Here is a 15,398-nt window from a genome sequence, read left to right as displayed (position 1 = left end):
TCTCTCACGTCCATAGGGTTTATTCCCGGATAGACTTTTTTGTCCTGAGCAGGGGGTTGATCCCGAGGGTGCAGGATGCCGAGTATTCGGCCATAGCGATTTCGGACCATGCCCCGCACTGGATTGATCTGGAGATGGGGGAGGCACGGGACCAGCGACCGCTCTGGCGCCTGGATGTGGGGATGCTGGCGGAGGAGGAGGTGTGTAAGAGGGTTCGGAGAAGCATTGAGGGGTATCTGGATACCAATGATACGGGGGAGGTCCAGGTGGGGATGGTCTGGGAGGCTCTGAAAGCAGTGATCCGGGGGGAGCTGATCTCCATCCGGGCCCACAGGGAAAGGAAGGAGAGGGAGAGACTGGTGGGAGAGCTTCTGGAGGTGGACAGGAGATATGCGGAGGCACCGGAGGAAGGGTTGCTGGGAGAACGGCGCAGGTTGCAGGCCAATTTTGACTTGTTGACCACCAGAAAGGCGGAGACACAGTGGAGGAGGGCGCTGGGCGCGGTATATGAGTATGGAGAGAAGGCGAGCAGGATGTTGGCGCATCAGCTCCGTAGGCGAGATGCGGCTAGGGAAATTGGGGGAGTGAAGGATGGGGGTGGAAATGTAGTGCAGAAGGGGACAGAAGTAAACGGGGTCTTTAGGGACTTTTACGAGGGATTGTACCGGTCGGAACCTCCGAGGGGGAGAGAGGGGATGGAGAGCTTCATGAACAGGCTATGTTTCCCAAGGGTTCAAGAGAGGCTGGTTGAGGGGCTGGGGGCGCCGATAGAGTTGGAGGAGCTAGTCAGGGGGATCGGGCAAATGCAGTCAGGTAAGGCCCCGGGGCCGGACGGGTTCCCGGCAGAATTTTACAAAAAATATGCGGACCTGGTGGGTCCCCTGCTGGTGCGAACTTTCAATGAGGCGTGGGAGGGGGGGGGGGGCTTTGCCCCCGACGATGTCGCGGGCACTGATCTCTTTGATCCTAAAACGGGATAAGGACCCCTTGCAGTGCGGATCATATAGGCCTATTTCACTCCTTAACGTAGACGCTAAGTTGCTGGCGAAGATCCTGGCTACCAGGATAGAGGATTGTGTGCCAGAGGTAATTCATGAAGATCAGACAGGGTTTGTCAAGGGGCGGCAGCTCAACACGAATGTGCGGAGACTGCTCAATGTTATCATGATGCCGGCAGTGGAGGGGGAGGCGGAGATAGTGGTGGCGCTGGATGCAGAGAAGGCGTTTGATAGAGTTGAGTGGCGGTATCTATGGGAGGTGCTGGAGAGGTTTGGATTTGGGGAGGGATTCATCAAATGGGTGAGGCTGCTTTACGCGGCGCCGATGGCGAGTGTAGTCACAAATGGAAGGAGATCGGAGTATTTTAGGCTTTATCGTGGGACCAGGCAGGGGTGTCCCCTGTCCCCACTGCTCTTTGCACTGGCGATTGAACCGCTGGCCATGGCGTTGAGGGAGTCAGGGAAGTGGAGGGGTCTGGTGCGGGGGGGGGGGGGAGGAGCACCGGGTATCGCTGTATGCGGACGACCTACTGTTTATGTGGCGGACCCAGAGGGGGGAATGCCGGGGGAGATGGAACTGTTAGCGGAATTTGGGGGCTTCTCGGGCTATAAGCTGAACTTAGGAAAGAGCGAGGTATTTGTAGTGCACCCGGGAGATCAGGAGGAGGGAATTGGGAGGCTCCCCTTCAGGAGGGCAGTGAAGAGTTTCAGGTACCTGGGGGTGCAGGTGGCCAGGAGTTGGGGGGCTCTTCATAAGCTTAACTTCACCAGACTAGTGGAACAGATGGAGGAGGAATTTAAAAGGTGGGACATGGTGCCGCTATCGCTGGCGGGCAGAGTGCAATCCGTCAAAATGACTGTTCTCCCGAGGTTCTTGTTCCTCTTCCAGTGCTTGCCCATCTTTATCCCTAGGGCCTTTCTTAAAAGGGTGACCAGCAGCATCATGGGATTTGTTTGGGCGCATGGCACCCCGAGGGTGAAGAGGGTCTTCTTGGAGCGGAGTAGGGATGGGGGGGGGCTGGCGTTGCCCAACCTCTCGGGGTACTACTGGGCGGCCAACGTGTCGATGGTGCGTAAGTGGGTGATGGAGGGGGAGGGGGCAGCATGGAAACGGATCGAGAGAGCGTCCTGTGGGAATACAAGCCTGGGAGCCCTGGTAACGGCGCCGTGGCCGCTCCCTCCCACGAGGTATACCACGAGTCCGGTGGTGGCGGCTACCCTCAAGATTTGGGGGCAGTGGAGGCGACATAGGGGAGAAGTGGGGGGCTCGATGGAGGCTCCGTTAAGGGGGAACCATAGGTTCGTCCCGGGGAACATGGATGGGGGATTTCGGGGATGGTATAGAGCGGGCATTAGACAGCTGAAGGACCTGTTTATCGACGGAAGGTTTGCGAGCCTGGGGGAGTTGGAGGAGAAATTTGGGCTCCCGCCGGGAAACATGTTTAGATATCTGCAGGTAAAGGCATTTGCTAGACGGCAGGTGGAGGGATTCCCTGCGCTCCCCGCGAAGGGGGTGAGTGACAGGGTGCTCTCGGGGGTCTGGGTCGGAGAGGGGAAGATATCCGATATCTACAAGCTTATGCAGGAGAAGGAAGAGGCGTCAGTAGAGGAGCTGAAAACAAAGTGGGAGGGGGAACTGGGGGAACAGATCGAAGACGGGACATGGGCTGATGCCCTGGAGAGGGTAAATTCTTCCTCCTCGTGTGCGTGGCTTAGCCTCATCCAATTCAAGGTGCTGCATAGGGCCCACATGACTGGGACGAGGATGAGTAGGTTCTTTGGGGGTGAAGATAGGTGTGCCAGGTGCTCGGGGAGTCCAGCGAACCATGCCCATATGTTCTGGGCATGCCCGGCATTGGAGGAGTTCTGGAAGGGGGTGGCGAGGACGGTGTCAAGGGTGGTGGGATCCAGGGTCAAGCCAGGATGGGGACTCGCGATCTTTGGGGTTGGGGTAGAGCCGGGAGTGCAGGAGGCGAAAGAGGCCGGTGTGCTGGCCTTTGCGTCCCTAGTAGCCCGGCGAAGGATTTTGCTACAGTGGAAGGACGCGAGGCCCCCAAGCGTGGAGACCTGGATCAATGACATGGCGGGCTTCATTAAGCTTGAGAAGGTTAAATTCGCCCTGAGAGGATCGGTGCAAGGGTTCTTTAAACGGTGGCAACCTTTCATCGACTTTCTGGCTCAACGATAGGGTACTGGGACAGTAGCAGCAGCAACCCGGGGGGGTGGGACGTTGATTATGTTGGCTTATTTTATTTAAATTTGATTTATCTAATTTTAATTTATGGTTAAGTTCTCTTGTTTGGGGGGGTGGGGGAATGTGATACATGTGATGTTACGGTATGGGGGGAATTGTGGGTGTTATGGGGCTGTTAGTTGCATATTACTGCTTTTTGCTATACTTTTTGTTATATTTTCTGTAAAAAATTCCAATAAAAATTATTTAAAAAAAAAAAACCTTTTGGTTTGATTCTACTCCTGTGAAGCTCTTTGGGACATTCGACTATGATTAAGGCACCATATGAATGCAAGCTGTTGAACAAGCTTCCATGTTCTCTGACATGTACTGCGGCTGACATTTACATTGAAGCACTGACCACACATCATCTTTCCTGCTGTGCTCTGGCACCCCATGATTTTGTATCTGGATCATCCACAATACACAGCTAAAAGAAATAGATTTGACAAGCACCATTTACTTGCATGCATCAATTTCAGGTAAATGTGTATAAAGACCTCCCTGTCCAATTTGTGGATGATGGAATTAGCAGTGAACTTTGAGACATTCGCCACTGTTGTGTGTCGAGTCACAGAGGAAGTCTTACGCGCAGAAGTTAAACTTCCCATGGGGAGAGATACACTTGCCGCGAACCCTGCATTGATGCCTCCTGCACTGATCCTGCCATTAAGAGATCTGGACTAGATGCCTTGAACTCATTGAGAAATTTGGTCCAGTGTAATGACTTAGACCAGGCCTTTGAAATTGGTCAATTGGAATAAGAGTTCCCTGATTAGTGGGCCAATCAGGGAACCTCTTCTTTGTATATGACAGGAAGTGTCAGATCCTCTGCACTCCCAGTGTGGACAGCAAGTTGAATGCTCATGGTCGTACTGCTGTTGGTTTTGTTAATAAAAGGGATTTTGGCGAAGGAATGTTTGCCTCCGTGAACTTATTACATCCAGGCTATTAATCACAGGAATAGGATCTGGGATGAAAGTAATTAAGAGAAGAAACAATCGCAGGAAGGTCTCAAAATATCTTTAAAACAAACCTTTCCATTGCTGATCTCAAAGAGGACCAAGCCTCAGTGCACGTGCACCTCATCCTTGTGGCTGCTTCCTGCAACTGCGACAGAAAGTCCCTAAAAGTGAAGATGCATTCCCAGGGCAGAACGGTGGCATAGGAGTTAGCATTGCTCCTTGACGGCTCCGATGACCCGGATTTGATCCCGCCCCGGGTCATTGTCCGTGTGGAATTTGAACATTGACCCGTGTCTGTGTGGGTCTCACCTCCACAACCCAAAGATGCGCAGGGTAGGTAGGCCACACTAAATTACCCCTTAATTGGAAAAAAATAATTGGGCACTCTAAATTTATTAAAGAAAAGATGTATTCCCAATTGTGGTCAGCGGCAAGTGTCTCAGCCCTGTCACTGGCTGGCAGATCCGGTTATGTTGTGAACGGTACATTTATTGTGTTAGTTTCACATTGAATTAAACTTTTACTTTGTGGTTAATGACTAATGTTGCACAATTCAGAATAAATGGAGGAAAAAAGTAATTCTTTACTGGGGATTTTTTATTGGAAGAGAGGGGTTTTTGTTACCAGATGGGTTTACTTCACTTTTGAAAAAAAATTCACTTTTCTAGGAGCATAAAGACATTAAAAAGTTTGCATCATATAGAATACATCTAAGTATGGATACTTCATACAGAACTATACATATATTGTCTAATTTAGTATTGAAGCAGGCAATCTAGTGTGGTATCTATAAGGGATATCCATCGTGCAGATTATTTATAAAAAAAACATACCTGCCGAGAAATGAATTGGTGTCACACCCATATTACAAGTGTAAAATAGGCAACTAAATATCAGTATGACAGGCAGCATACATGCACACATTTGATACTCAAAGTGCATCGCCAGTTATATTGATAAAGACTTCTGCATAGGCATACATGGCCTGGTGTCTGAAAAAACACTAGTCACTTTGCTTGTGCAGATGAGGGCCTAACGCCTGTTTGAGGCCCACTCAAAAATTCCTCAGCAACTGACAGTTGTGTTTGCCCTGCAGGCTGTGGTCAGTATTCTCAGGGGTTTGGTAGATCAACTAACTGTTCTCAACTGCTGCTCCCTGAAAGTAGGTTTTATTTTTTAAAAAACACACCTTATTGTGAAGCCAGGAAGAGCAGGAATATTCCTCTCAGCTCCATGTTAATATTCCTGCCCTGTCTATTCCCTCAGAATCACACAATTGTTACGGGTCAGAAGGAGACCATTTGGCCCATCTTGTTTGCACCGGCTCTCCAAACGAGCGTCATGACTTAGTGCCATTCCCCTCTCTTTTCCCCTGCACATTGTTTCTATTCAAATTACCATCTAATATCCTCTTGAATGCCTCGATTGAACCTGCCTCCACACTTCCAGGCAGTGCATTCCAGACCCGAAACACTCATGTGTGAAAAAGTTTTTCTCACATCATATTAGCTTCTTTTGCAAATCACTTTAAATCTGCACCCTCTCATCCTTTTATGAATGGGAACAGTTTTTCCCTATCTACTCTGTCTAGCCCCTCATGATTTTGAACATCTCTATCAAATCTCGTCTTAGCCTTCTCTCCCAGGAGAACAGTCCCAACCTCTCTAATCTATCCTCATAGCTGAGGTTTCTCACCCCTGGAACCATTCTTGTGAACCTCTTCTTCATTCTCTCCAATATGTTCATGTCCCTCCTATAGTGAGGTGCCCAGAACTGTACACAATATTCCAACTAGTATCTTGTAGTTCAGCATAACCTCCTTACTCTTGTACATTATGCCCCTATTAATAATGCCCACAATACTATCTGCTATATTAACTGCTTTCTCCACCAGTCTTGCCACCTGCAATGATCTATGCACATGTCCACCTGGGTACCTCTGCTCCTCACCTAGGCCGTCTGATCTTTGCTCTTCGCAAGGCCATAAATTGCGCCTGGGGCCTTGACCGCTGGGGCCTTAAAAATAAGTTCAGCAGACCAATTTTGCATGGTGTAACCACTGGTCTCATTCGACACATACAGGGGTCCCAGTCAGATGTGATCCAATTTTTCAGTCACTGAGACTTCAATTTTATCAAATAAAAACTGTGTATACAGACAAAGAGCACAAAACATTTACACTCAGTACCACACTTATGGAAATATTGTAACAATTGTACCAATTATTCACACGTTCATTCACATTATTCAACACAACAACAGACAGTACATTATTGTCAAATAATTACAATTGAACCTTACTTAAAATACATGGTTTCGGAAAAGAATCACCATAGCTTTAAGAGAGGCAAAATATTTGGAATGTGAAAGTGCAAATTGACACTTGGAGCTGACAGTTTAAAGTAAATGGGGTGAGATTGATCCTCGATAGTAGCACAAAATGAACAATAGTAAATCGGTGGCCCCTTTTGACAACCCGCTCAATTTTCTTTGAGATCAAATGGAAAAATATTGAGCAGATATAAAATGGGCTCCCAATTTGGTATCACCCATTTCACATTACCACCGAAGACTAATTTGCACTCCCCATGTGCTTAATATACTGATGGAGAAGCATTAAAACATTTTCCCATTCGGCATCAAGAAAGTAGCATTCTATATCCTACAGTACAATTGATATTTGAATAGCTGAGCCCAGTTTTAATATTCCTGTTACATTTTTGAATTTGGAAAACAACAATAAAATATTGGCAGTGTGCAGAAAAGAAACATCACAGGAAATCAGTTTCAACTCATCTCAGAATTGGAATAACCAATCAAAATGGAGGCGGTTAGTTAGAAAATATTCGTCATTTTAAGTGGAGTGTAGTCAGTAGCTGCTTCTTTTTGTGTTTGATAGCTTTAATTGACCACTGCAGTTCTTTCTATTGTGTTTTAAAGACACAAGCATAGATATATTGTAAGAAATAATTCTTGGTATAATGTACGAAGAATTAAAAACACAGATGCCATATTTCCAACACAAGATCAAATCAGAGAAGCATAGGTCCCTTATAAAGTCAACAGTGTTTCGTCAAGTGGTCGTTACACGGAGGAATCTCTGATGGACTTTTGATGGATTGTCTTGGTTCTGCTGAGGAATGGAAAAGCAGTGCATAAACAGCCTGCCATCATCATTAACCCCAGGCTACACCAGGCACAGAAAATGGACCAGCTGTACCCATGGTCAATATCGCTTGGTAGACCGTAGATAAATTTTGGCTGACGCGACAGATCATACGAAATGCTGGCTGCAAATGTGCAAAGAGAAATTGTGCAAAAAATTCCTAAAGGGAAAGAAAAAGAAAAATTGCTGTTATTTCCATTCAGAATATTTTTTTCAATAAATGGAGCACCCAATTTTTTTTCCCCCAATTAAGGGGCAATTTACTATGGCCAATCCACATACCCTGAACATCTTTGGGTTGTGGCGGTGAAACCCACGCAGACACAGGGAGAATGTGCAAAACTCCACACAGATCAAACCCGGGTCTTCAGCGCCGTATACAGCAGTGCTAACCACTGCCACCATGCCGCCCCCGTTTCCACCCAGAATGTAATGCTATTTAAACAATGCAGCATTTTTTTTTACAAAGTAAAATAAGGTGTGGCAAAACAGTGAAAATGGCAAATTAGTTTAAATAGTAGAAACAAATCTATTTTGATAGATATTCAGATGTATTATAAAATAGCTAGTATCACTTAAAATACAACATGTTACAAAATTAACACCTACGTAAAGTTTTCTTACACATGTAAGCATCAGTTCAAAAACAATACAGTATGAGTCAAAGTTAATTTTATATATTTATCATATTTTCACAAAGTTATAAGAATGGTTCTGGGGTGAGAAGCTTCAGTTATGAGGATAGATTGGAGAGGTCGGGCTGTTCTGCTGGGAGAGAAGAAGGCTAAGAGGAGACTTGATAGAGATGTTCAAATACATAAGGGCTGGGCAGAGTAGATAGGGGGAAACTGCTCCTGTCTTTTAAAAGGATCAAGGATGAGATAGCACAGATTAAATCATTTGCAAAAGAAGCAAAGGTGATGTAAGAAAAAGCTTTTTCACACCGCGAGCGGTTTTGGGTCTGGAATGTGGTGGAGGCAGGTTCAATCGAGGCATTCAAGAGGGCATCAGATGATCATTTGAATAGAAACAATGTGCAGGGGTACGGTGAAAAGACAGGGGAATAACACAAAGTCATGATGTTCATTTGGAGAGATGGTACAGACACGATGGGCTGAATAGCCTTCTTCTGCACTTTAACAATTCTGTGATTCTTAGTTTACTGTAATGGGCAGGTACTCTAATTTTGAGGGATCTGTATTGAGGTTTTAACTATTCACCATACTTATTAACAACTTAGATGATGGGATAACGAGCTACACAAGTTTGCTAATGCCACAAAAATGGAAAGCACAGTGGCAGCATAGTGTTAAAGATATGTTAATAAATTAAGTGAATAGAGGGCAGCACGGTGGCGCAGTGGTTAGCACTGGGACTACGGCGATGAGGACCCGGGTTCAAATCACGGCCCTGGGATACTGTCTGTGTGGAGGTTGCACATTCTCCCCGTGTCTGCGTGGGTTTCACCCCCACAACCTAAAGCTGTGCAGGTTAGGTGGATTGGCCATGCTAAATTGTCCCCTAATTGGAAAAAAAAAATTGGGTACTCTAAATTTATTACAATAAATAAATAAATTAAGTGAGTGGGCAAATGGATTACATTATAGGCAAATGTGAGGTGATTCACTTTTGGACCTAAAAGGTTGGATCAGAACACTTTCCAAATGATGAAAATCTGGAAACAACAGAGGTCCAAAGAGATTTAAGAGTCCATTGTATTTAGATTGTTAAAATGTCACAGGCAGGTAGAGAAAAGAATCAAAAAGGTTAATACTGTAGAACGTTGACATTTCTAACTCGAGGGCTAGAAGACAATTGGGTAGAAATAAAGTTACAGCCATACAAAGTCCTAATTAGACCACTGACTTTGCACTGCATTCAGTTCTGGGCACCACACCATAGGAAGGATATATTGGCCTTGAAGTGTGTGCCGTGTAAATTTACCAGAATGGTAAGGATTAAATTGCAAAGAGAGAGTTCAAAAACTAGGGTTGTATTCCTTCAAAGGGTAAGGAGTAAATTGATTGATGTTTTCAGCATATAAAGGGGATAGATAGGGTAGATAGAGGAAAATCCCGCATTGGCGGGAAATGCAAATTGCGATCTACATGCATCATCATGCAATTAACAGGCTGGAAGCCGGAGCCACTCATATGTCTTTAAAACTGCTGCTTTTTGAAGTGTCAGAGACTGCCCCGAAAGCCCACAACACTTGAAAAGGCAATCCTTTGAAACGCGAAGTATCCATTCAATTTCACAGAGCAATCCCTTTCAGGAGCCGATCCCCATTGCTGAGAACCGAATCCCGCTGTGGTGTGGCGAGGAACCAATAATCACCAATTAAAGCCAATCTCCTTACCATTTAAAAAAATAAATTTAGAGTACCCAATTATTTTTTTCCAATTGAGGAGCAATTTAGAGTGGCCAATCTAGCTGTCCTGCACATCTTTGGGTTGCGGGGGTCAGACCCACGCAGACACAGGGAGAATGTGCAAACTCCACACACACAGTGACCCCGGGCCGGAATTGGCCCCGGGTCCTCAGCGCTGTGAGGCAGCAGTGCTAACCACTGCGCCACTGTGCCGCCCTCATCTCTCTGCCACTAATGGGAATGACCCCCTATTTAATGGCCTCCCGTGATCTAACCGTCTTGCCAGCAAGCAGGGGGGAGGGGGATAGCCTCGATTGGGGGGGGGGGGGGGGGGGGGGGGGTGACACCAAAGCTCCCAGATGACTGCGGGTTGTGTGTGCTCTGTGCTCCCTGCTTTTGGCTGCAGAACTGCTTGAAGTGGAGGCACAGTGGCGCAATGGTTAGCTCGTGGCAATTCCCGCTTGCTACCACATTTCCGTCAGGTTTCGGATGAGAAAATCAATGCGAATAACATTGCTATTCTGCCGTGATCCCCATTGCGATCTTCTCACATTTAATCATTTTTTTGGAGCCAGGGATGATTTGTGCCAAAAATTTGTATGTGTAGGACCCGAAGACGTTGGCACGGCCGGGTCCTCAGTGATCAGGGCACCATTTTTAAAGGGTGCCCCAATCTCAGAATAACCTCACAGCACCCCACCCCCACACCATCTCACCAGCAAAGACGCACCCTCCCCAAATGAGCAACACCCCACTTTGAGGTCGCTTAAAGCTGCCCTCTGCCACCAAGGCTCCCTTCAGCACCTCCTTCAGGCCCTGCCCCTTTTCAGTGTCAACCAACCACTGCCCCTGGCACCATAGTAGTGCTAACCTGGCACTGACAGGTTGGCACCACCCAGGCATGCCCCTGACAAAAATAAGCCAGTAGAGAACTTTATAAATCAAAAACAAAAAGTAACTTTTAAAAAGTAGCATTTTGAGTCCTGGTCAAGTGACACGAATCAAAGCTCCTGAGCCCCCCAACATGGTCATCACATCTATCCAGTGAATTCAACAGTGGCTGCAAGGAGGTCCTCACAAAGGAACCCTTGCACTTGAATGTCTGAGTGTTGCCAGCTGTTTCTATCGTGGAAAAGTGCAGGCATGCTGTTTGGGCATCAGAGGTTGAAAAATATCCAGTCTAAAAATAGTGCTGTTTAGACAGAGTACCTGCTCTTTCAAGGCAACACTTCAGGGTGGAAAAAACCATCTGTAGAAAAAATGCAGCCAGACAGTGCACCTGCTCAAAAGAGGAAGCACTTCAGAGTTAATGGATAGTGAAGTGCTGTAAAATCAAAGCTAATCCTTCCTTTGGGATAGGTTTCAGATGTCAATCAAAAGGCTAATAATAGTCAATTGGGTGTGAAATTCATTGTAAACAATGAAGTACAAATTGATAAACGAAGGTATACTGCAACAGTGAAATCACAGAGCCTATTGAAATTTCAAGGGGAGTGAAATGCTTCTCCAAGAAACACGCTGTAGAATGGCTCCTTCCTGTGAGAGAATACAGGCTGCAGCTGAATCTTGCCCTGTTATGGAGTGTTAAGCAAGAAAGAAAAGGTGGCATGGTGGCGCAGTGGTTAGCACTGCTTCTTCACAGCGCCAAGGACCCGGGTTCAAGCCGAGCCCCAGGTCACTGTCTATGTGGAATTTGCACATTCTTGTCGTGTCTGCGTGGGTTTCACCCCACAAGCCAAAGATGTGCAGGGTAGATGGATTGGCCACACTAAATTGCCCCTTAATTGGAAAAAAATAATCAGTGGGCACTCGAAATTTTTTAAAAATAGATACACACGTGGTGTTCTATTCCATGGACTTGCATACAAAATCTAGACTGACTCTGGAAATGCAAAGGGCCCTGACAACATACCAGCAATAGTATTGAAGACTTGTGCTACAGAACTAGCCGCATCCCTAGCCAAGCTGTTCCAGTACAGCTACAACACTGGCATTAACCCGAAAATGTGGAAAATGGCCCAGGTATGTCCTGTACACAAAAAGCAGGACAAATCCAACCTGGCTAATAACCGTATCATCAGTCTACTCTCGACATCAGCAAAATGATAGAAAGTGTTGTCAACAGGGTTATCAAGTGGAACCTGGTCAGTATTAGGGCGAAATTCTCCGACCCCCCGCAGGGTCGGAGAATCTCCCGGGGCCGCCGAAAATCCCACCCCCGCCGTGGCAGAAATTCTCTGCCACCCGGGAATTGGCGGGGGTGGGAATCACGCCCCGCCGATCGGCGAGGCCCCCTGCGTGATTCTCCGGCCCGCGATGGGCCGAAGTCCCACCGCTGGGAGGCCTCTCCTACCGCCGTGGTTTGAACCACCTCTGGTGGCGGCGGAATCGGCGGCGCGAGAGGGCCCCCGGGGTCCTGGGGGGGGGCGCGGGTCGATCGGACCCCGGGGATGCCCCCACGGTGGCCAGGCCCGCGATCAGGGCCCACCGATCGGCGGGCGGGCCAGTGCTGTGGGGGCACACCTTTTCTTCCGCCGCCGCCGCGGCCTCCACCATGGCGGAGGCGGAAGAGAATCCCCCAGCACGCATGCGCCAGTGGTGATGTCAGCGGTAGCTGACGCACTGGCAAATGCGCGAACCGGCGAAGACCTTTCGGCCAGCCCCGGCGCCAGGCGTCAAAGGCTGCTGGAGCCGGTTTGGGCGCCAGTCGGTATGGTGCCAACCCCTCCGGCATGGGCCTAGCCCCTCAATGTGAGGGCTTGGCCCCTAAAGGTGCGGGGAGGCCCGAAGCCGGAGTGGTTGGCGCCACTCCGCTACGCCGGAACCCCCCGTCCCGCCGGGTAGGGGAGAATCCCGCCCCAGGTTTGAGCTGATAAGTAGCAAGAAACATTTGTGCCGCATAAGTGCCAAGAAATGACCATCTCCAACAAGAGAGAATTTGTCCATTTCTCCTTGATATTCAATGGCATTATCATCACTGAAACACCGCAATTAACATCCTGGGGTTTACTTACCATTGACCAGAAATTGAACTGGACGTGCCATATAAACATTACAAGAGCAGGTTAGAGGCTAAGAATTCTGGCTTCCCAAAGCCTGTCCACCATCTACAAGGCACAATTCAGGAGTGTGATGGAAAACTCTCCACTGGCCTGGATGACTGCAGCTTCAACAACACTCAAGAAGCTTAACACAGGTGGTACAGTGATGCTGTGGTTAGCACTGCTGCCTCACAACGCCGAGGAGCCAGGTTCAATCTCGGCACTGGGTCACTGTCCGTGTGGAGTTTGCACATTCTCCTCGTGTCTGCACGGATCTCATCCCCACAACTCAAAGATGCAGGGTAGGTAGATTGGCCACGCTAAAAAAAAATTACCCCTTAATTGGAAAAAAAAGAATTGGGCACTTTAAATTTATAAAAAAAACATGATCCAGGACAAAGCAGTCCATTTGATTGACACCAGATTCACCACCTTTGGCACCCCATTCACCACCTAAAATATTCACTCCCTCTACCGACGCACAGAGGCAGCGTGTGTATCATCTACAAGGTGCAATGCAGGAACTCACCAAGGTTCCTTCGACAGCATAAGAACACAAAATATACGGGCAGGATGACACCATCCAGCCCATCCAGCCTGCTCTGCCATTCAGCATGATCACGGTTGATCTTTGACTTCAACTCCATTTTTCTCTCCACTCTCCATGGGCGGGATTCTCCGGGAATAGGCGGGGCGGGCAGAAACGGCGCAGTGGAGTGGCGGCATCCACTCCGGCGTCGGGCCGCCCCAAAGGTGCGGAATCCTCCGCACCTTCAGGGGCTAGGCTGGCGCCGGAGCGGTCTGCGCCCCGCCAGCTGGCGCTGCGCCAGCCGGGGCTGAAGGGACTTGACCGGCCGGCGCGCGTCCACACATGCGCGGGAGCGTCAGCGGCTGCTGACGTAATCCCCGCGCATGTGCAGGAGGCGGGTTCACCTTCGCACCGGTCATCGCGGAGGCTTACACGGCCGGCGCGTAGGAATAGAGTGCCCCCACGGCACAGGCCCGCCCGCAGATTGGTGGGCCCCGATCGCGAGCCAGGCCACCGTGGGGCACCCCCCCGGGGCCAGATCGCCCCACGTCCCCCCCACGGAGCCCGCCCGTACCGCCAGGACCCGCCGGTAAGGGACCTTCTCCAATTTACGCCGGCGGGACCTGCGTAGAACGGGTGGGACTTTGGCCCATCGCGGGCCAGAGAATCGCCGGGGGAAGCCCACCTTCGCGATTCCCGCCCCCACCAAATCTCCGGTGCTGGAGAATGCGGTAGCCGGCGGGGGCGGGATTCACACCGCCCCCCGTGGATTCTCCGATCCAGCGGGGGGTCGGAGAATCCCGCCCCAAATCTCTTAATTCTGTTAGAGACCAAAAATCTGTCTATCCCTGCCTCAAATATATTCAGCGAAGGAGCATCCACAATCCTCTAAGGTCAATAATTTAAAAGATTCACAAACTTTGAGTCAAGTAATTTTTCCTCAGCTTAGTCCTAAATGATTGGTCTCTTACCCTGAGACCATGCCCTTGTGTTTTAGACTTCTCCGACCAGTGGAAAAAATCTCTCAGTATTTATCCGATCAAGCCCCTTCAGAATCCTGTATGTTTCAATGCGCTGGCCTTTCCATTCTTCTAAACTCCAGAGAATATAAGACCAATTTTCTCAGTCTCTCATCAAGGACAACCCCCCTCATCCCAGGGACCAATTTAGTGAACTTCCAATGCAAGTATATCCTTTCTTAAATGTGGAGACCAAAACTGCAACACAATATTCTAGTTGTGGTCCCGCCAAAACCCTGTACAACTGCAGCAAGACTTCCTTACTCCATACTCCAACTGCCTTGAAATAAAGGCCAACAGACCATTTGCCTTCCTAATTGCTTGCTGCACCTGCACGCTAACATTCTGCATTCCTTGAACAAGCACATCAACACTTTATGAGTTTCACACCTTTTAAAAAATACTCTATGTTTCTATTCTTACAACCAAAGTGAATAACTTCACACTTCCCTAAAACAGGTACTCGCTCGCTCACTTTTCTTGTCTATATCTCTTTGCATCTTCCAAACCTATGACCTCTGCCATCTAGGACAAGGGCAGCAGACATGTGGGAACGCCATCATCTGGAATTACCCCACCAAGGCACTCATTATCCTGACTTGGAACTATATCGTCGATCCTTCACTGTCGTCTAATCAAAATCCTGGAGGTCCATCCCTGACAGGACAGTGGGTGTACCGACACCATTTGGATGACAGCAGTTCAAGAAGGCAGGACACCACCATCACCTTCTCCACGGTACTTGGGAATGGGCAATAAATGCTGGCCGAGCCAGTGATACCCACATCCCATGAATGAATAAATAAAACAAAACAAATCTGCCTTCTCAGCTAAACATTGAAGAACCTATTTCACTATTTTGAGGAACAACAAAAGAAGTTCTCCATGGTTCCTGGCCAATATTTAACCCTCAACCACCATCACTGAGACATATTGGCCGGGATTCTCCGACCCTGCGCTGGGTCGGAGAATCCCCGGGGGGGAGGCACGAATCCCACCCTGCCACCCCGACGCCGGCTGCCCTATTCTCCGGCGCCGTTTTTCAGGGGCCGGCGGGATTCCCGCCACGCCGGTCG

The 15,398-nt window shown here is 48.5% G+C and overlaps 1 protein-coding gene across 3 annotated transcripts in view; it reads right to left on the bottom strand.

The window, feature by feature from the left end:
- Nucleotides 1-6,292: 6,292 nt before the first annotated feature.
- The window catches only part of tmem178 (transmembrane protein 178), a 43,712-nt gene continuing 34,606 nt past the window's right edge, over nucleotides 6,293-15,398 (bottom strand). For 2 of the 3 annotated variants that reach the window (XM_038804153.1, XM_038804135.1), the window contains one exon: nucleotides 6,293-7,522. In XM_038804153.1, the coding sequence (XP_038660081.1) occupies nucleotides 7,281-7,522 (242 nt within the window). In that variant the 3' untranslated portion in view covers nucleotides 6,293-7,280. The remainder of the gene's footprint in view (nucleotides 7,523-15,398) is intronic. The other variant, XM_038804145.1, reaches the window with a different exon arrangement.

Source organism: Scyliorhinus canicula, chromosome 1, assembly GCF_902713615.1.
Source record: "Scyliorhinus canicula chromosome 1, sScyCan1.1, whole genome shotgun sequence".
Classification (NCBI taxonomy): Eukaryota; Metazoa; Chordata; class Chondrichthyes; order Carcharhiniformes; family Scyliorhinidae; genus Scyliorhinus; species Scyliorhinus canicula.
The sequence above is the reverse complement of the archived record's forward strand: the minus strand, read 5'-3'. Positions and strand labels throughout refer to the sequence as shown.